We start from the raw sequence: 21,585 nt of genomic DNA, 5'->3' as shown, positions 1-21,585 counted from the left end.
GCCTGCGCCGATGCCGCCGCTGCCGCCGTGCCCTGGCTGCTTGCAGCCGTAGCAGCTAGGTGGGGCCTACTGTCTCTTGTAATCTACTTGTTGCACTTGTTCGCCCGTGTTTTTTTCTTTTTTTTTTTTAAGGGAGTGTTTTGGGCCACACCCGAAGTGGTCAGAGCACATGCAAATAATTACCCGACCCGCTGTCTCCAGCTCCCAGTTCGTCCGTGTACTGAGGATGTGGAGATAAAAGGTGCTTTCATCCTTCGATGGTAGAAATGGGGAAAGGGGCAGCTGATGGAGACAGGGGAGTCTCCGGGATCAGACCAACTAAATAGTTTTTAATGCCTCTGTGGTCCCGAATGCAAATTTCTGAGCAGATTCCTCACTCTACTGATGTCTAATCCAGATTTCCAGCCAGGCTACACCTAGGTTTGTGTGTGTGTGAGCACCTGAACAAGAGGGGTGTGAACTCTCCTCAGTTATTATGAGCATTCATTAAGCCAACAATTCCGAACCCTGGAGAGCAAGTGCTACAAATTGAGTCTAACTCTTGGAGGCCGGAGTCCTAATCCAGTTGACCCCAGTTTGTTCCCTGGCACCACAATCTGAACCCTGCCAGGAGACTTGCTGGAGTGCAAGAGCCAGAAGTAAGCCCTGAGTATCCCTGGGAGTGTCCCAAAAACAAAACAAAGATGGAAACCCAAATGTTGCTCCTCTGATGAATGATGGGTCAATATGATTTTAAGTGTGAGGGAATATTCAAATCAGGAAACAAATCACAACCCTTGATGGACCCTGTAAACATGCTATGTGAAAGCAATACTTACCAAAAGGTTATGAAAATGACTGCACTCATGTGAAATGTCCTAATATTAAGTGATTGCAGGAGACAGAGAGGAAGGAAATTGGGGAGGGGATGCTAATGAGAATGGATTTCAGTTTGGGGTAATAGAAAATTCTAAAAATTTATCTGGGTGTTAGTATCACAATCTTGTGAATATACTAATAGGCCTGAGAACTGGCATAGGAGATCAGTGCTTGCCGCATACAGCCAACCCCAGTTCAAACCGCAACAGCCCAGAATTCCCAAAACCTGCTAGTAGTACTTCCTGTCTTGAGGTAGAAAGGGGTGTACACCTACTTGGCTGTGCTCAGAGTTTAATTGTGGTTATGTGCTCAGGGATCACTCCTGGTGGGGCTCAAGGGAACATGTGGTGCTGGGAATTTAACCTTGATCATATGCATACAAGACAAATGTATGCCCACTGTCCTATCTCTTCTGAATTTCTTGACCCCCTTGTCTGTGAGGATAGAAGAGGAATCTCTGAGTTCTGGACTTCACCTGGAAGGCCAATATACCAACTAGAATGAAAACAGGGTGGTTTAGTACAGAAGTAAATCTTTAGTAAGGAGTTGTTTTTTTATATAGAGGAAAATGTAAAGAGCAAAAAAAATAGCCACCATCTTATCATTTAGAAATGAATATACTTTTGTTTGCAGGCAACACCTAAACAGTGTTCAAGGCTTACCCCTGGCTCTGTGCTCAGGGATCACTCCAGGCAGGACTTGGCACCCTGAAGTGCCAGAAATCAAACCTGAGTTGATCATGTGCAAGGCAAGACATGTGCAATCTCTGGCCCCAGAAACTAGTATTCTGAATCCTACTGAAGGGCCAGGGAGATGCTTCAAGGGCTGGTGCTCCAACTTTGTATACAATTCTCACCATTGTATGGTTCTTCATGTAATGTCCCAAAGTGGCCCTCCAAGCACTGTTGATAATGGCCTTTTTGAATGATTTAAGAAAATAATAAAATAGTAATATATACTCATCCATCTTCCCCCTAAGAGCTTACTGGGTCTTAGACTCAAAAGATCCTGTGAGGATGGGTCCTCTCATCCAATCAGAGATTGGGAGGCAAATGTACACAGATGGGAAAGCAGTAGCAAAGCCCATAGGAAATCTCATGTTCCAAGCACCTAACCTCACCGGGTACTTCCACATTCATTGGCTCTCCCACTACCAATTCTTTTATTTTCAGAAGAGGGGCATGTGGGGCATGTGGCTAAGAGGAATCATTCAATAAAGGCTTAAATATTGATTCAAAAAGCTTTTTGAAAAACACCAAAAATTCCAAGAATAAATGCATTCCACAGGCATGAACCTGAAAGAGCAAAGGTTACACTGGGGTCACCTTTGACACAGTCAACACAGTCAACTTAGACAAGGGGCCTCCAGCATCCTCTGAAGTGCTTCAAGACAAGGGGTCTCAAGGAGATGTGAGCCAGAGAGGCTGCACCTGAGTGATTGAGAGTGGCTTTAAGGAAAGCCAAAACCTCCATGGACCAAGAAAAAAATGGAGCACCCTCAGGGTCCATGGGGGTGGAGGAAGGGCTCAGGGCTAGGATGAGAGAGCACCCAAGGTTCCTAAAAAGAGGGTGTAAGAGCACAGGAGTAAAAAGCCTCATGCTAACCTGTGCTGGGGTCCATTCAGTAGCCTCAAGGGGCATGGAACTGGGTACCGAAAGAGGCCAGCCAGAGTGACTGGAAACTGGCATCCAGTGAGGTCCTTCTGAGAGGAGAGAACATTGCTGCTTCCTACCTCCTCCCAGTGACTTTGTTTTTTGGAGCCCTGAGCTAAGGACAAGACCCTGATGGCACTTCCTTGTTGGACAAGAGAGGAAACCAAGCAGACCCTCAGGACAGCTTGGCAGCTCCTAGTTCCCATGACTTCCACCCAGGCTCCCAGGCCAGGCAAAGCAGCCTTAAACAGGGGGTGAACGGGAGCGGATGGGAGAGCTGGTGAGGAAGCTAGTGTAGGCACTATCCCCAAACACGTTGGCATAGGAGGACTTGAGGAACTGCACGTAGTTGTGCATGCTGCGGTTGGTGCTCTCTGACTGCTCCAGGCGGTCCTTCAGATCCTGCAGCCGGCTCTGGTAGCGCTTGTCCACCTGAGAGGAGAGCAAAGAACAATTTGGAAGGGCATCCTGGAACACACACACACACTGAAAAAAGTGGTAATGGGGAAAGGGTGTTTCTTCCTGAAATTCCCCTTAACTGAGGCAGGTTGAAATGATAGTACAGCAGAGAAGGTGCTTGCCTTGCAGATAACACAGCATACCTGGGTTCAATCCCCAGCACCCCATATGGTTCTTCCCAGCAACTCAGGCCTGGTGTGACCCCATACAAAATAAACTAAACAACCCCCGAAACTCCCTCCAACTGACATGGTGAGAATCAATCACTGTGCAGCTCTGGGATACACTAAAAACCATTTTCATTAGTTTAAATGATTGAAATAAAAATAACAAAGTAAATCTGGACTGCAGTGCAAGTGTCACATGTGGCCTGGCTCTGAACTGGCCACCATATGAACTCTGAGACCTAACCAACATGGCCCTGAGCATCAACAAGGGGAACTTGGGTAAACCCCCAGCACTGGTAGATCCAAGCAGCACTGTGTGCTTTTGGACCTAGCACTGAGCTGACTGCCTGGTCACCTGAGTATCATTGGGAGTAGCTCTTGGTCCCCAAGCTTTGGAGATAGGCCCCACAAAATGTAAATGTAAAACATTTTTGTTAAGACAGACAGCAGTTGAAGGCAGAGGTCCTCAGGATTTATTCCTAGCTCTGTGCTCAGGGATCAATCTGGAGGGCTAGGTGACCATATATAGTTACAGGGACTGAAAATGGATTGGGTTCATGTAAGGCAAACACCGTAGTCCCTGTATTTGCCCCAACCTTAAAAGCCATTATAACAAAACCCTTAAAAGTGAGGGGGAGGGGCCGGGTAGGTGGCGCTGGAGGTAAGGTGTCTGCCTTGCAAGCGCTAGCCAAGGAAGGACCGCGGTTCGATCCCCCGGCGTCCCATATGGTCCCCCCAAGCCAGGGGCGATTTCTGAGCGTTTAGCCAGGAGTAACCCCTGAGCGTCAAACGGGTGTGGCCCAAAAACCAAAAAAAAAAAAAAGTGAGGGGGACAGGGCCGGAGAGATAGCATGGAGGTAGGGTTTTTGCCTGCATGCAGAAAGACAGTGGTTCGAATCCTGGCATCCCATATGGTCCCCTGAGCCTGCCAGGAGCGATTTCTGAGCATATAGCTAGTAGTAACCCGAGTGCTGCCAGTTATGACCCAAAAACAAAACAAAATAATGAACGGGACAGGGGCCTGGAGCAATAGCATAGTGGATAAGGCATTTGCCTTGCACATGGCATCCTATAGGACCCCTCCCCGCAAGTCTGCCAGGAATAATTTCTTTTTTTTTTGTTTTGTTTTTTTGGGTCACACCCGGCAGTGCTCAGGGGTTACTCCTGGCTCTATGCTCAGAAATCGCTCCTGGCAGGCTTGGGGGACCATATTGGAAGCCAGAATTCGAACCACCGACCTTCTGCATGAAAGGCAAACGCCTTACCTTCATGCTATCTCTCCAGTCCCAGGAATAATTTCTAAGCATAAAGCCCCACACCAGGTGTGGCCCCAAAACCAAACCAAACTGAGTCAAAAAACAACAACAAAAAGGCCAATAAAGGGGGTGGGGGAGGGTATGCCTGTGAATTCCCTAAGGTTGGGAGGACACCATATGGTGACCACCAAGACCAACAGCGAGGACCTTACCCCACAGACCCCTTCCCACCCCATTGCATCCTGCTGCTGCACTTACATTATCCCAACTCCGCCGCAGCTGGTTCACTTCCGTTTTGGTCCTGCTCAGCTGGGTCTCAAGGTCTAGGATCTTGTTCTGGGCTGATCGCTCCTTGGACAACGCATGCTCCTTGGTTTGCTCCACCTGCACCAAACACACGCACCAAGGGGGCTCGTTCACCTGTTCTGCGAACACACAGCCAAGGAGACCCAGTGGCCTCCACAGTTTGGGCCCGCAGAGGGTTTTAGGGGAAACCTCTGGCAGAAGCTCACTGTTAGGGCATGCGTGACTCTACCCAGTTATCCCTGCCCTCTCCCACTGAGCTTGCTACCCCATGAGAAGTGTGAGACTAAGTTTAAGACCCAGTGTAAGACTAAGGACATCTGGAGTGGGAGCGATAGCAGAATGGGATGGTGTTTGGTTTGCACGAGGCCGACCCAGATTTGATCTCCAACAACCCATAAAGTCCCGAACCAGGTGTCAGAGTAATTTCTGAGTGTAGAGCCAGGAGTAACCCAAGTGCTGCTGGGTGTGGCTCAAGCCCCCCCAAAATAAAATAAGACTAAGGACACCAGGTGTCGTGAAGCGATAAAGAGGCATCCAGAGGTTTTTGGGCCAGAGCACACTGGCTTTGCATGTAGACAGCCTGACTCTAATCCTGTCCCTGAACACCATAGGTGTGGCCCACAACATGTGAAACCCAACCCAATAAGAGGGCTGGTCCCTTCATCCCAGAGGCTCATTGGATCTTTCCCACCTGTTTGGAGGGGCCTCATGTCCACATGCCCATTTCCCAGGGGTGAGGGGAAGTGTCTCCCAACAGACCTGCCTGCGGGCATCCTCAATGGCATTTTCCAGCTGCCTCACCAGCGACCCGCACTCTCGCGTCTTCTCCTCCAGTCGCAGCTGGGATTGGTGGATTGCCTCCTCTCTCTTAGCAATCACCTGGAGGAACTCGAGATTCTGGGCGCTGGTGGCCTCCAGTTTCCTAGGTGAGAGCACTAAAGTCAGGGCTGAGGGGACCCCCATCTATTCTGTTCTGCCCCGCCAGGGGGGTCAATCAGCTGGCCAGCCCCGAGGCCAAGGAGTTCTTCACACCTAGAAGCTCCAGAAGCCAAAGGACTAAAATCAAGTGGTGGGCGCTTCAGGTGACAAAAGTGTGCAGGAGGAGTGCGATGGGAGTGGTGCTACAGACGATGAGAAGCAAGGAAGGGCCGTGTGTTCGTCCACAGCTGCATTTAGAAGACAGGCTGGCTCCCGGAAACCCAGGGAGGTGGATGCACTGCTGGTCAAATCACTGACCAATGTGTCACTACCCCAAGCCCTGCCTTCAACTGCTGTCTGTCTTAACAGGGGCCTTGACTGACCCCACACAGCTATAGGACAGCAGTACCCACTGCCATGCACCCCGCTGTCCTTCTAGCATACCTTCTGGTTAAGAAAAACTACTAAGTCTTGGAGGCCATAGCAGAAAGCTAAGCCCTGCAGGCCACCGGGTTCTTTTTTTGTTTTTTTTGGGTCATACCGGGCAATGCCACCGGTTCTAATGCTATGCACTCCAGGCTCTAGCCCTTGCTTTGCAGGTACTCTGAAGTTCCCGGTAGCTGATCTATCCACAGTCCAGGCTGCAGTGGGGCCAGCTTAAATAGCCACAAGCAAATCACTTAATGTGTGGAGCACAGTCCAACCTTTTAAGGTCTTGGAAAGTTCCCTCCTGGACCCCTTTCTCAAGTGCAGAGAACTTAGTGAGGTTCTAAGTACTCAATGATTTGTTTAAGATCAGAGTGGGAGATCAATCGTCAGGTTAGGAACTGAGGCCAAGGCTTCAGCTCCCAAAAGTGAGCTTATCCCCTCCTTGTGTGCCAGCTAAGGGACCAGTAGTGCCAGCAGGGGCAGTTGGGAAAGGCCTCGGGAAGGATGATTGGGGAGCAAAAAGAAAACTCAGGGTGGCAGTGCCCCCTGCCATTCTAGTTTGGCCTAGTGGGTTGGCACTTTTTGTTTGTATTTTTATTTATTTTGGAGCCACACCGTGTTGCTCAGGATTCACTCCTAGATTTACTCACTTGAATGCCGGGGATCAAACCTAGCTTGGTCATTAACTTCAGCCCCCCAAGCACCTTTCTGATGCACGTCTCTGGGTATTTAGATCGCATTTACGTAGCAGCCCCTGAATGAGAGAACAACTTCCTCTCATCCTCAATGCTGACAATGGCCCCGGAAGCAGCTTTTCCTCTGAGGTCTGCCTAGTACCTTCCAGGGCCTCTCAAGTCCCTCAAACACTTGCACACACTAAGCCAAAGTAGCTCAGTGGTGGAAGCTTCAGGTCCTAGGAAGAGGACAGAGATGGAGCCAAGTGCCTCTAACCTCTCCAGTTCATCCACCTTCAGACTCAGTTGTTTATTTTCCTTCTGGGAGGCCTGATGTTTCTCTCGCGCCATCTCCAGCTTGTCCCCCTGGTGTTCGATCTAAAATGACAGGAACACAGACTGGTTTATGTGACTTCCCAGGACAACCCTCCCGGCTCCCAGGACCTCCTGGGTTCCGACACCCAGGCAAGAGGCAGCTGCTGATCACAGGCTTCAAATCTTCACTCGTGCCCTTGAGAAAGGAGGGGTTTAAGCCCAGTTCCTAATTCTGAAAGACATGCGAGGCTAAGCAGCTGGTCAGACCTGCAGACCCAGAGCACCACTTTCTCAATCAGGAAAGCCACAGTGGCTGAGCAGATCTGCACCTTGGAGACATTGCAAAGCAGATGGGCAGCTGGTTGGAGCCTGCACATCCCAGCCCGGAGCCTTTGTGACTGTTGAGAATACTGACTTCCTTCTCAGAAGTGCAGGAGCAGGCAACAACAGGGAAGCTATCTGGTCTTTCAGATATTTAGAGCAGCTCCTGGGATGCAGAACCTTCCAGCAGGCTCCAATTCAAGAGAAAGCAAATACCGGCAACCAGGTGAGAAAACAGAGCAGTGGCCATGCAACTCTTCTAAGCACCAGCCTGGTGACCTTAATGACCTTTCTCATCTGTGCCCTGGGCCACTTCCCAGAAAATGGGGTAAACTCCACTACCTTGTGTTCCTGGGCAAATGAAAGAAAATTGTGGCACACTAATGATGCATTCTAACTACCGATCCATCTGTCCCCCCACCTCCATCCCACTTACCCCAAACATGGCTTTTATTAATACAAGAAAGCAGGTAGAGCGGTCAAGCCTTTCTCAAGGTCACACTGTGAGCAAGAGGCTGAGCAATTCTCAGCCAAGGGGCTGGCTCCTCTTTTCTCCAGAGGGAACCTCCAGGCAATGGTTCTACTAAGCGAAGAGAGGGCAACTAAAGCAAGAGAAGGAATGGGCAGGCAGCAGCAGAGGCTTGGGGTCTGCTGATGGCTCTGTCTACATCCAATTGGGGGTGTGAATCTGAGCGCAGAAGCAGGAGATGGGGTGGGGGCGGCACGCAAAGGCGAGGCAAGCGCAGAGTGCTGAGAGGCGGCTCCTATGACTATAATCACTTGGTGCAAACACAGGCATTTGGCACACCAGACTTTTATTTCACAGCACTGATTGATTGATGATAGCTCATTCCTTTCAGAACGCGGCAGCCAGAAAAAGGAAGTGGTCCTCCCTCGGGAGGCGCAGCTCATCTTGGTAAGCGGGACCCTGCTCGGGCCAGATCGTGTGAGCCCTTCTGCCAGTCCCTTACCCGGCTGCGCAGGTCGGAGATAATAGCCGTGAGGTCGATGTTCTTCTTCTCGTAGCCCTGCAGCTGGTCCTGGCATTCTGCAAGCTTTGCCTCAGTGATCTTCAGGATGTCAGGGAGCTGCTGCAGGTCAGCCAGCTGGGACTGGAACTGCCTACGAGCCTGTGGGGCCAGAGACAGCCACAGTTGAGACAGGGCCTCACAGTGCCTCGGGGTGGGGTGAGGGAAGGCGGCAGACTGTGATGACTTTCTGAGGCATAGAGGGTCCTGGCCAGACTTAAACTCCCCCTACCCCTGGCAGGTCCCTGAGAATTGAGAATTTTGGCTTTAAGTCAGTGGGCTTGGAAGAAAGGAGGGGAAAAGCAGTTCTGGGTCCGGTCCCCAATTACAGCCAGCACCCAGGATGGCCCAGGTCCAGCCTGCCAGTAGACTGGGGATCCAAATCCACTTTACTACTCCAAGCAGGAGGGGAAGAGGACTGTTTTATTTGGGGGCTGGTGAAACTCAGTTAGGGAACCAGACGTGGTGCTGGGAATCAAACAGATCTCAGCTGCATGTGAAGAGGCAAGTGCTCTACCACTTTGAGGGGCCATTTTAAAGCTAACAGGGAAAGAAGAAAATGCGTGGGCATGAACTGCCTAGCCACAGCAAAGGCCAAGAAGGAGCCCAGCTCTCCAAATGGCAAAGAGGAAGAGGGGTGGACCCCAGGGGGGCACAGGGTGAGGAGGAGCTACTGAGGGGCAAGTACCGCTTCGATTTCTTTGTTCATCTCATCTTTAAGGATCTTGTTCTCTTTGTCACAACGTTCCAGTTGGGCTGCCACTTCGTCAGCCTCCAATCTGGTCTTCATTACCTGGGGGTAAGAGTCTCTGTACAGTCTTGGGTCTGGGTAGTGCTTGCTCTGGGACAGACCTGGGGTGCCTCCCACTGACCTGGGCAGGGCTGTGACAGGGTGGGGTGGGGGCTTACCTGGCTCTTATAGTTGTCAATCATGCCCTCATAGTTCTTGACGGATGCTTTCAGCTGCTGCACCTCCATGTGCGCCTGGTTAAGCTTGTCCTCCATTGGGGCAAAGCTAGCCTGTAAGTAAGGGAAAGGGTGGCAGGAGGTCACCGGTCAGCTCTGACTCCCAGGGAGTGCCACCATCTCAGGCCTACACCCCCACTTCTTTCTCACATCAGAGCAAGACTCAATTAGAGATAATTCTGGTGACTCTGTGCTTTCTTTACCTTACTGCCCAAGCCTCCATCATTCAAGAAAAGTAAGTCCAGGGCTGGAGAATATAATACAATGGAGAGGGCATTCGCCTTGCATGTGGTCAGTCAGGTTTGATCCCCTGAGCAATGCCAAATGTGCAAACCCCCCAAAGAACCCCAAAAAAACGTCAAAATGAAAAAGAAAACCGAAACACACCAACAAACCCACAAAACTAACCATGCCCCCCACCATCTTGCCATCATCTGACAACTGCCTAGTTACAATTCTGGAAAGTGGTGCCATGGTCCCTGCTCTGCTCTTACTTTTTCTTAGTTATCTTTTTTTTGTTTTGTTTTTTGGGCCACACCCAGCAGTGCTCAGGGGTTACTCCTGGCTGTCTGCTCAGAAATAGCTCCTGGCAGGCACAGGGGACCATATGGTACACCGGTATTCGAACCAACCACCTTTGGTCCTGGATCGGCTGCTTGCAAGGCAAATGCCGCTGTGCTATCTCTCCGGGCCCTTAGCTATCTTTTTGTTTTGTTTTGCTTTGTGCTCTACACTCAGAGATCAATCCTGGTGGGGTTTGATAGACCCTCTGGGATGCTGGGGATCACCCTGGACCCCACAACTTACATTCTCAACTCACTTTGCAAAGCAATGACTTTTCCCCTAACAAGCCATATGCTCGTCTCAGCAGTGAGACAAGACCAGCACAGTAGTCCAATGAGCTGATTAAACAGCGATTAAGAGAGAGACATAGAAAACAAATCCTCAGAAGATACTGAATAGCAGACACTTTCCGAGAGGTGGCAAGGGCATGTGTATTGCAGGCCTTAGAAGAGGGCCTGGAAATATTACCAGGGATTCATCTTTTGAGGTCCACTTTTGGGACCCTTTTACACTTTCTTTTATTGTTTCGGTTTTGGGCCACATCCAGTGACGCTCAGGAGTTACTCCTGGCTCTTCACTCAGATACTACTCCTGGTAGGCTCAGGGGATCATATAGGATACCGGGAATCTAACTCGGGTCCATCCCAGGTCAGTCACGTGCAAGACAAATGCCCTACACCACTGTGCTATGGCTCTGCTTCCCCTTTTACACTTTCACTTTGAGCACTTGTACAATAAGAAAACACCTCTGCACTTAAGAGAGCTTAGTTTGGTTTCCATGCCACACCTGGGGTCACTTCTGATGGGCCAAAAATTGAACTCAGGCTTCCTGCATGCAAAGCAAGCGCTTGGTCCACTGAACTCTTTCTCTGGCCCCTATTTCTCCTTTTTGAACAGTCCCCTCTTCTACCACGAAGTCCTGGCTCTGCACTCAGGGATCCTGTTGGGGTCAAACCTAGGTCAATGGCATGCAAGGCCAGGGTCTTACCTATCTTTCGGGCCCATCTCCTAAATGAACTTTAGACTTGGAGTCTGTTTACTTTATCCAACAATTGTGCCAAGTGATATGCACGTTAACTCTCCCACTGAAGCGACTGGACTGAAGGAGACGTCCCTGGTGACCTTGTCAAGTCAACAGCAGTGCAAGTGTTGGTGTTTGCAGTACTATGGGGAATGTTGGAAGTTGCTTCAAGAACTTTACTGTTTCAGCAACATTGACCATTGGTCCATCAGTGACTTGGCGATTTCACTCCCAGATTTCTGATGGCACTGGGCAGTGTGACCGATGATCTACACCCAGAACAACCATTGAGCACACCCAGAACAACCATTGAGCGAAGACAGCTCAAGAGGCTAATTCCTGAGGAGGAGGAAGGGGCTCTACCAACATGGAAAAACTTCCAAACATTGTGCAGAGTCCGGGCACCAAGTCCCAAAGCTTCTATCGAATGTACTGGCTGTGTGCCATCCTGCTCCTAATCAGTTTTAAGAAAATCAGGAAGAAAAGGAGACTCGCTGACCACCCAGGTGTCTGAGATGGCCCCACTGTCCACTATTTAGAATGTCTTAGGGGAGGAGGCGTCACACAGTGAATGAGGTAAAATGAGGAGAGCGCCAGAGCCTGGCTTGAGTTCAAGATCTCAGTACCAATTCTATTCCTGCGCTATGGAGAGGCTCAGAAGCATTTCCGGACGATCACATCACCCACTCCCAAGTGCCCCATCCAAATTGGGGTTTTAAACGCAGAGTGCCACCTCCAGGTCTTCTAAATGGCATTGGGGATCACTGCCAGAGTCCACTGAAGGGCCTGGCATGGGGCAATCCGTGTGCCACCTTCAGCCCCCATCCCCACACGACTGCCCCAACTCAGGCCCCAGACCTTCAGCCTCTCGTTCTCTAGCTTGAACGCAGAATACTCGGCAGTCTGGCGATGTAGTCTCTCCACCAGACTGTCTCGGTCTTCTCGCATCTTCTCCTCTAAGGACTGTTGCTGGTTAACGAGGTCTGTCACCCGGCTGGGAGAAGTGGAAGGAAACAGAATCAGCTACACAGGCTCTGAGGTTGCCACAGGCGTCTTCTAGTGCAGCACAAGGAAAGTTACTCCTGCATAATGCGGAGTAAACCCTGTAAAACCCTGTCCCCCACTGGGTTTTTTTTTTTCTGGTTTTGCTTTGTTTTTGGGTCACACCCAGCGACGCAAAGGGGTTACTCCTGGCTCTGTGCTCAGAAATCGACCCTGGCAGGCTTTGGGGGACCACATGGGATGCCATGAATCGAACCACCATCAGTCCTGGGTCAGCCACGTGCAAGACAAATGCCCTACCACTGTGCTATCTCTGGCCCCATCACACTCTCTGATCTTCACCAAATCTCCACCTCAAGAAGAAATGGCCCATCCACTGCAGTTCTCATGTATAAGCACCAACTTCCCCCATCCTAATCATTCATTCCCACTGGGCAATGTGGTGATCTGGGAATGCTCAAGAATAGTTTCTCTTATTTTGGGGGAGGGAAGTAGGGAGTTGGGTCACTGAGTATTGTTCAGGGCTTACTCCTGATAGCTTGGGACCATATGGGGTACTGGGGATTAAACATAGATCAGTTGTGTATATAGTAAGACTCTCCTTGCTGTATTATCACTCCAGCCCAGCATAAGAACATTTTAATATAAATTCATGGTAACAGAGACTCTAATCCAAAACATAACCTAGCAGGGGCCAAAGTGGCAGTATAATAGCTAGGGTGATTGCTGCTATGCAGCCAATCTGGTTCCATCCCCAGCATCCCATAAGGTCTGCATCTAATAGTAATCCCTGAGCTCAGAGCCAGGAGTGATTCCTGAGCACAGCTGGATGTGATCCAATAGTCTACCAAATTGTTCATTCAATTGACTTCACAAAACATTCCCCACACATATTTGTTTTATCAGTGAGTCTGACTCCTGCCCATCCCCAGCCTTTAAATGTGAAGCCCTGAGTGCCAGGGACAGACAGCTCTTACATCTGTGATGGCAACCAGGTGAGACCCACAGACTGGCTGTTGGTTGCCAGGGAAACTAATAATAGAAGGAGGGACTCAAGTCTGCAGGGTATAGGGGACAGATAGGGCTCAGCTCCATCAGTAAGTGGTGTGAATGGCTCAAAAGCTAACAGTGAATGAAGGCTCCATAAAAGTCCAAGAGGGGGCCAGAGCGATAGCACAGTAGGCAGGGCATTTGCCTTGCACATGGCCAACCCAGGTTCGATCAGAGGCATCCCATATGGTCCCCAAGCCTGCCAGATTTCTGAATATAGAACCAGGATTTTTTTTTTTTGGTGGTTTTTGGGTCACACCCGGCAGTGCTCAGGGGTTACTCCTGGCTCCATGCTCAGAAATTGCTCCTAGCAGGCACGGGGGACCATATGGGACACCGGAATTCGAACCGATAACCTTCTGCATGAAAGGCAAACGCCTTACCTCCATGCTATCTCTCCGGCCCAACCTCATTTTCTTTTTTTTTTTTTTTTTTTTTGGTTTTTGGGCCACACCCGGTAACGCTCAGGGGTTACTCCTGGCTATGCGCTCAGAAGTCGCTCCTGGCTTGGGGGACCATATGGGACGCCGGGGGATCGAACCGCGGTCCGTCTCCTAGGCTAGCGCAGGTAAGGCAGGCACCTTACCTCCAGCGCCACCGCCCGGCAAGACAAATTTACTTTTTTTTTTTTTTTTTTTTTTTTGGTTTTTGGGTCACACCCGGCAGTGCTCAGGGGTTATTCCTGGCTCCAGGCTCAGAAATTGCTCCTGGCAGGCACGGGGGACCATATGGGGCGCCGGGATTCGAACCGATGACCTCCTGCATGAAAGGCAAACGCCTTACCTCCATGCTATCTCTCCGGCCCCCATTTTTTTTTTTTTTTTTTGGTGGGGGGACCATACCTGACAGTGTTCAGGGATTATTCCCGACTCTGTGCTCAGAAATCGCCCTGGCAGGCATAGGGGACCATATGGGATGCCAGGATTCCAACCACCATCTGTCCTGTGTTGGTCACGTGCAATGCAAATGCCTTACCGATGTGCTATCGGCTCCTGTCCCCAACCTCTTAACACTGTTGGGTGTGGCTCCCCCCAAAAAATCCAAGAAGGAGCAGCCAAAATTGTGGGTGGGAGGCCCTGAGTGGAAAGAGGAAAGGAAGTTTCCTGGCTCTGACCTCTCCCACCCTACCATCACTCAGCCTGTGAATCAACCACTGAGTGCACCAGACACCTGAAAGCTCCAGGGACCCTTTCCTTAGGGCCCAGCGGGCCTTGGGTAACACATGAAGCGTGTAGGATGTATGAAGTGGGGAGTGGCCTAGGGAAGTGGGCCCCCTCCAAAGCACTATCTCTGTATTATCTCTCCTGACCTCCCCCAAAGTCTTTTTTTTAGTTTGTTTTGGAACCGCACCTGGCAGTGTTCAGAGATCACTCCTGGTGGAGTTCTGGGGACTCTAGGGGGTACCGGGGACTGAAACCAGGTCAACTGTGTGCAAGGCAGGTGTCCTCCCCACTGTGCTGTCTCTCAATCCCCTTCTACCTACAAGGTGCCTTCTTGTACCAGGCAGTATTCACAAGGGCCCCTAGGTTAGCTGATTTCAGACACAGATTCACTCAGGCCTATCAGGTTCACCTTCTCCCCAGGACCACAGGACTAACCTCCACGGGCTCTGGACAGAGCCCAGGATACAGGAGGTATGTGGTGAAGCAAGTCACTGGACACACATCCCATTAACCCTGACAAGGACCCACCAGTCCATGGCGCCACCTTGTCCCACTCCTAGATTACCACCTTCAATGGTGGGCAGCCAACAGGAGAGGATGGCAGCCAACGGGGTTTCTAGAGGCTATGCCCACTGGCAGTGAGGGTCAGACAGGTGGCCCGAGCAGCTGGTCCAGCCCCTGTGGGGGAACTGCAGAGGGGTACCCCCTTACCCACGACCTACTCGTTCAAGACAATGATCTCCAGCTCGAGGTCTCCCTTGTCCTTGACAACTTGGTTGTAGCGGCTCCTCCATGATTCCAGGGTGGATAGAGCTTCAGCAACATAAAGATCCTGGGAACAAACACAGGCCAAAGGGGGACCCAGCAGTCCAGTGTCAGTACCAAGACTCAGAGCACTGGCATAGTATTCCCCCGACCCGTGGCACCCTTCTCCACTAAAATCTCCCTCCCGCAGCCCCTTTTCTCATAGGGAGAGTGAAGGCCAGACTCTGCTGCAGTCCTTCATCTTCCAGCCCTGTGAAAGGAAGGTTTAAGAAACTTCCTCAACTAGCCCTGCCCCTCCACCCCCAGTCCCCCAGGGCCCCCTAACAGGCCCCACTTACCTTGTCAGCAAGTTGCACATGCAGCTGCTCGGCATACTCCTCACTTTTCTCAGCTCGTTCCTTCTGGGCACGGATGGCCTTCTTCAGGGACTCCTTGTCCCGGTCCCCTTTCTGTTTCAGTTCCTTCAGCTGCTCCATGATTGCCTCCACCTCGGCTTTGTGCTGGTTACCACTGCGCTCTAGGTTCTGGGAGGCATGGAACAAAGAGAGGGACAAGGATTCTCAGTAGGGAGATGGTGGGCTCCCCTCACCAGACCAAGTGAGACCTTCCCCAATTTTCTCTGTGACAGCTGCTTGGAGCCTTTGAACCAATCCACCAGGTCTGTGGGAAGCTAGAAATTTCTGAAATCTTTCTTGAAGGCTTAGCCAAGTGGTCAGAGTCAATATCAGTCCCTCAGCAGAAAGGTGACTTTAGGAGGGTCCCCAAGACACCACAACCTATGACTCTAGGACCCAAGTGACAGGCCCCAGGGCACAGCACCCAGTCCAGTCGTGAGGTTCCAGCAGCCCTGTTCATTCCAGCAGCCATTGTTCTATAATTTTTCCTCTCTCTCATTTTTGGATTTTGGGCCACAGCCGATGATGCTCAGGGTTAACTCCTGGCTCTGCACTCAGAAGTTACTTCTGGCAGGCTTGGGGGATCATATGGAATGCTGAGGATCAAACTCAGGTTGGCTGTGTGCAAGGCAAACACCCTACCCACTGTGCTATTTATTGTTCCAGTCCCTTTCCTTGCTTTTCTCCTGAGAGGGCCTTCCTAGGCCCAGAAGGCCGCAGAAGTCTCTGAAGCAGAAAAGGTCTGGGGGCGTGACAGATCCACCAGCCTTTGAGGTGGCTGAGTACTGGGCCATGCTGGCAGTGCCTGCGGTACCTTGATCTGCATGCACAGGCGGCTGTTCTCGGCTTCCTTGCAGCGCAGCTGTGCCTGCAAATGTCCACGCATGGATTCCATGGACTTGGAAAGCTCAGCCGCAGTCTTTGCTTGAGCCTGTGAGGAGATGGGAGTGCGGCAGGTGAGTGGGATTCACAGCTGGGGTTTTCTCAACACTGAGCTACACAGGAAGGTGGGACTAGGAGAGGGTACCTTCTCACACTGGATCTCCTGGAGAAGGTCTTCCACCTCCTTATCCTTATCTTGCAGCAGTAACAGCAGACGCTAGAAGGAACAGTGACCACCATGAGCACACCAGGAAGGGAGGAGGCCAACACAGGGAGGGGACACTCTATAGGTCCCACCATGGTAAAGATTGTTCTTAACTAAGAAAACTATTTGTCCCTTGAAACAGTATGAAGAAAACATACACACACTCGGGAATCCCCACATTCCAGCCCAGAATAAACCCTGAGAAGGCACACCAGTGTCATGTGTATGTATGTTTTGCACTGGAAATGCGAGCACCTGAGTTAACAACTTTTTGCCCCTTATTTACTTTTAAGGAGCTATACCTAGAAGTGTTCAAAGCTTACTCCTGGGCTCTGTACCCAGGATCACTCCTAGTGGGGCACAGAGGACCTTCCAGGGGCCAGGGACTGAAGCTGGTGATCAATGGGCCACATTGCCTTTGCTGGGACACAGGCTTGGACACCATTTCACATCATTGCCATGTCTCCACTTTCTCCCCAGTGCCAGCCAGCCTGGCCTTAAGAGCCAGGGACCAATGTGAGCCTGGGTGTCACCTAACCCCTGGGTTACCCTAACCCCTGTAATTCAACACCTGGGGTCTCCCTTCTCTCTTGGAATGACACCACAAACGCTCCCACAGGCCTAACCAGACTTAAGGCACCAGATCCACTGTCTTTGTTCAGGCAAACTAGTAGAGCCATCACCTCACCCAAAAAGCCACAAAAAAAAAAAAAAAAAAAAAAAGTTGGTGCTTCTAAAAGCAAAGTGGTAACAGTTGCATCATCTGTTAATTGACTTGTGGGGTGGTATGGGAAGGGAGTTCCAGGTCCCAGGTGAGCAACAAGCCCAGTGGAGCCAGTGGGATGGAGATTTAGGCCCATGTACACATCACAAATTTGACCCCAAGAAATACCACCATGGGTGGGGCTGGAGGGGTCCCCGTACCGCTTTCTCTGTGTCTGCCTCGGCCAGCCGTTTTAATAGCGCTCCTTGTTGCTCCATTAGCCTATCAGAGTCCTGGGGGAAGGAAAGGAGAAAGGGAATGAGGAAGCAAGATACCATACATCTCCGGCCTACTGATACTTTTCCTGTTTCCCCCAAAGGACCAAATCATAAAATAAGCTACACTCCCACATTTCATTCTAGAGGATCCAGGAACATTTTATAATGAGCCTCTCTCTGCCCCAGCCCTTTGCTTCTGTTAGTCTGACAAATATTCTGCTCATCCTTTTTCTTTGGAGGGAATTCAGGAGCAGGAAGGAATAAACGTTGATTTTCGTTTTGTTTTGGGACCACACCTGGCGGTTGTTCAGAGCTTAGTCTGACTCTATGCTCAGGATGGTTCCTGGCGATCAGGGTGCACAGGAGATCCAATGCAGTGTTGAGGATCCGAACAGGATCCTTAATTCCTGCACTGACTCTTGTATAAAACAAATGCCTTAATCCCTGTATTATCTCTCTGGCCACAATGAATGGTAGGCAAAAATTTGGGGGGGCCAACACCTGGTGATGCTCTGGGGTTACTCCTGGCTATGTGCTCAGAAATCATTCCTGGCTTGGGGGACCATATGGGACGAACCATATGGGGATCGAACCGTGGTCTGTCCTTGGTCAGCTGCATGCAAGGCAAAAACGTCCTACCACTTGTGCCATCACTCTGGTCCCTAGAACTTTCTTTTTTGTTTGTTTTTTTGGTTTTTGGGTCACACCCAGCAGCGCTCAGGGGTTACTCCTGGCTCTAGGCTCAGAAATAGCCCCTGGCAGGCACAGGGGACCATATGGGATCCCAGGATTCGAACCATCATCCTTCTGCATGAAAGGCAAGCACCTACCCCCATGCTATCTCTCTGGTCCCCCCAGAACTTTTTTTATACAACATCAGTAATATTTGGCTGGTTTGGTGCTTAAATGAAAATCTTGAGTTTTTCAAGGCAGAGAGATACAGCACAGCAGGTAGGGCTCTCCTTGCATGCAGCCAACCTGGATTCATCCCTGGCATCCCATGTGGTTTCCCCCAAGCCTGCCAGGAATGATCCCTGAGCATAGAGCCAGGAGTAAGCCCTGAGCACCACCAGATGTGGCCCGACATGTGCTGCTTAAATGAACTTTCTCTAGTCACCTGCTTGCTCGCTGGCTGAGCTGCCCCTTCCCCGAGGGCCTGTCCACACCCCGTCTTTTTTACATTAGGCTCTTCCACCCCAGAGTCTCGAAGCAGGAGGTTCATTCCCCTACAGATCCTGCTTAACCCTGTAGAATCCTGTCAAAAACTAAGAGAAAAGGGCTCTCCCCAGGGTTCTGGGGACCTTGGAACCACAAACAGAGCCCTCTGGTTCCTCTAGTAACCAGGGAGGCAGAGACAATGGGTAAAAGTCTACGTGGGGGGCTGGGAGTTGGGGCCAGGGCCTGAAGCTGCTCTTGCTGCCTGCTATTAACTCTGTGTATACAGGGGATGGGGGCACTCATAGAACCATCTGAAACAGGGTATCCACCAAATTCCCCACTCTAAGGGGCCCTTGGAACAGACAAGAGCGAGGCTGGTAAGAGTTATGATCACATGAGGCAGGGAAGGGCAGAGCTGGACTCTGACATCAATGGATTCTAGAGCCAGGTTCTAAAGCCAGACTATGCCTCCCCAACTTCCTGTTCGTCTGGCCCTCGTAGAGCTCCATGGTACGGAGACAGGAGAGTGTTCCTGCCTCCTGAATTAATTAAGGGGAGACTCTGAGATTTGGGAAGGGAGAACGAAAAGCCCAACCAAGAAAAGAGGAATGGGAGAGAGAGCTCAGCTCTCAGGGGTGCAGGCACCCCAGTTTGATCCCTAGCACTGCCTAGTTACCTTCCCCCAAATACCATCAGTTGCCCCCTAGTGGCCAAACCTGAGAGCTGAATGGTACAGTTCTGCAGGCAGTGTTATCACCTGGAATGGCCCCCAAGCTTCCTTTAGGACTGTTTGGAAACACCCACCCACTCCCACCCCCCAAAAAAGCAGCAGCAGCAAAAGCAAGCATGTGAGAAAACTGATCTACATAGTACACCGGATCCACTCAAACAGTGTTGTCCTGTCCCAGAACCAGGGCCAGTGACAGTGATAGTCTAACAAATACTCATCTTTTTTCTCTGATATTTGGGGGGAATCCAGGAGCAGGAAGGAATAAATGGCGATTTTCGTTTTGTTTTGGGACCACACCTGGTGGTGTTCAGAGCTTGGTTCTGACTGTGCTCAGAATGGTTCCTGATGATCAGGGTGCTCAGGGGATCCAATGCAGTGTTGAGGATCCAACCAGAACTAATGTATACCTTAATTCCTGCACTGACTCTTGTATTAATCCCAGTATTATCTCACTGGCCACAATTAATGGTGATTTTACAAAAAATAAAAATTACACACACACACATATATATGTATATATAAAACAGAACTTTGTTTTGTTTTGTTTATTTTTGGACCACACATGGCAGTGCTCAGGAGTTACTCCTGGCTCTGCGCTCAGAAATCACTTCTGAAGACTAGTTTCAGGGATCATTTCTATAGTATGTGACTAGAGAAGTTTCTCTGGTCGTATAGAACACTTGAAGCCACGAGGAGGAGCCAGAGCGTCCTCTCCTGATTGTGAAGCCGGCTCTAGGTGTCGCTTCTGCGACTGCCTTTGGCCATTGATGATCATTCTTCCCTTCCTTTTGGAAAAGATAGAGGGAGAGGATGCAGTCTGAATGGTAAAAAAAAAAAAAAAAAAAAAAAAAAACCAACTTCTGGCAGGCTCTGGGGACCATATGGGATGCTGAAGATTGAACCTGAGTTCATCCCGGGTTGGCTGCTGCACACCTTAACGCTGTGCTATCATCCTGGCCCCTAGAACCTTTTTTTTTTTTTAAATAAAAATAAAACCAAAGGGCCCGGAGAGATAGCACAGCGGTGTTTGCTTTGCAAGCAGCCGATCCAGGACCAAAGGTGGTTGGTTCGAATCCCGGTGTCCCATATGGTCCCCCTTGCCTGCCAGGAGCTATTTCTGAGCAGATAGCCAGGAGTAACCCCCTGAGCAACGCCGGGTGTGGCCCAAAACCCAAAATAAATAAATAAATAAATAACACCAATAAGGGGCCAGAGAGATAGCATGGAGGTAAGGCATTTGCCTTGCATGCAGAAGGTTGGTGGTTCGAATCTTGGCATCCCATATGGTCCCCCGAGCCTGCCAGGAGCAATTTCTAAGTGTAGAACCAGGAGTAACCCCTGAGCACTGCTGGGTGCTCAAAAAAAAAAAAAAATACTTGGCTGGTTAGGTGCTTAGACAGGAGAACATCACAGGAGAAAAGAAACAGGTTTCAAAACTAGCCCAGAAATTCACTTCTCTAAACTTGTCTATGGGACAGAAAACTAGGGCGGGTAAGTTGTCTGATCCTTACGGCTGATGCTCACTGGTGCTCTCCACCTGCCCTGCTGCCATGGGGGACTCTCAGAGGACTAAAAACACAGGTAGATGTGGGGGGGGGTTGGCAGGGTGGAAGCACTGAACTTATGTTCCTTATTCTACAAAAGAGCCACAAAGGTCTCCACTCACAATAGCAGGATAAATGGGTTGGAGTGATAGTCTAGCAGGAAGGACACTTGCCTTGCATGCCGCCGATCTGGGATATGATCCCCAGCATCTCAAACGGTTCCAAGTACCACCAGTTTAACCCCTAAGTATCATCAGGTGTGGCCCCCAAATTAAAACAAAACAAGAATGGCAGAATAAATGGCTGTGTCTCCAGTCAAAAAGTAGTGGGGTACTTCCTTATCAAGACAAACATTAAAAAAAAAAAAAGAAATAAAAAAGAACCAGGGGCTATGAGGAGATTGAATATGGAAGTGAAGCTGGCAACAACCAGAGAGGAAGGAAAGGGGGGTGTTCTATGACCAAGCATCACATTACGGCCTCCCAAACCCTTCCAGGAGTAATCTCTGAAATTCAGAGCTAAGAGCCCAAAACCAATCCAATAAACAAAATGTATAGTTGAGATAACATGGTTAAAATTTTATGATATTTTTTATTTGATTGGTTTTATTTTGTTGAGCACCAGCAGTATTCAAGGGTTATTCTTATCTCTGTGCTCAGGAATCACTCCCAGTGGACTTGGGGCACCATATAGGGTGCTTGAGATTGAACCTGGGTCAGCCATGTGCAAGGCTAGATCAGGCCCAACCCACTCTATTATTTCTTGGCCACACAAG

The 21,585-nt window shown here is 50.1% G+C and overlaps 1 protein-coding gene and 1 non-coding gene across 7 annotated transcripts in view; one reads left to right on the top strand and one right to left on the bottom strand.

The window, feature by feature from the left end:
• Positions 1-1,456: 1,456 nt before the first annotated feature.
• The window catches only part of ODF2 (outer dense fiber of sperm tails 2), a 43,780-nt gene continuing 23,651 nt past the window's right edge, over positions 1,457-21,585 (bottom strand). For 5 of the 6 annotated variants that reach the window (XM_049774008.1, XM_049774009.1, XM_049774006.1 and 2 more), the window contains 13 exons: positions 17,322-17,393; positions 16,338-16,409; positions 16,125-16,241; positions 15,254-15,439; positions 14,873-14,982; positions 11,794-11,929; positions 9,294-9,404; positions 9,073-9,177; positions 8,328-8,486; positions 6,998-7,098; positions 5,459-5,621; positions 4,652-4,777; positions 1,457-2,943 (listed from right to left, as the gene is read on the bottom strand). In XM_049774008.1, coding sequence (XP_049629965.1) covers positions 2,755-2,943; positions 4,652-4,777; positions 5,459-5,621; positions 6,998-7,098; positions 8,328-8,486; positions 9,073-9,177; positions 9,294-9,404; positions 11,794-11,929; positions 14,873-14,982; positions 15,254-15,439; positions 16,125-16,241; positions 16,338-16,409; positions 17,322-17,393 — 1,647 coding nt within the window. In that variant the 3' untranslated portion in view covers positions 1,457-2,754. Of the gene's footprint in view, positions 2,944-4,651; positions 4,778-5,458; positions 5,622-6,997; positions 7,099-8,154; positions 8,487-9,072; positions 9,178-9,293; positions 9,405-11,793; positions 11,930-14,872; positions 14,983-15,253; positions 15,440-16,124; positions 16,242-16,337; positions 16,410-17,321; positions 17,394-21,585 lie in introns of those variants that run through there. The other variant, XM_049774010.1, reaches the window with a different exon arrangement.
• Positions 19,880-20,092, top strand: LOC126010373 (small nucleolar RNA U3). The gene has a single exon (XR_007496420.1). It is a non-coding gene; the product is annotated as a small nucleolar RNA U3 (small nucleolar RNA).

This window comes from Suncus etruscus, chromosome 5, assembly GCF_024139225.1.
Source record: "Suncus etruscus isolate mSunEtr1 chromosome 5, mSunEtr1.pri.cur, whole genome shotgun sequence".
Taxonomy (NCBI): Eukaryota; Metazoa; Chordata; class Mammalia; order Eulipotyphla; family Soricidae; genus Suncus; species Suncus etruscus.
Note: the sequence above shows the minus strand (reverse complement) of the source record. Positions and strands in the feature narration are given on the sequence as shown.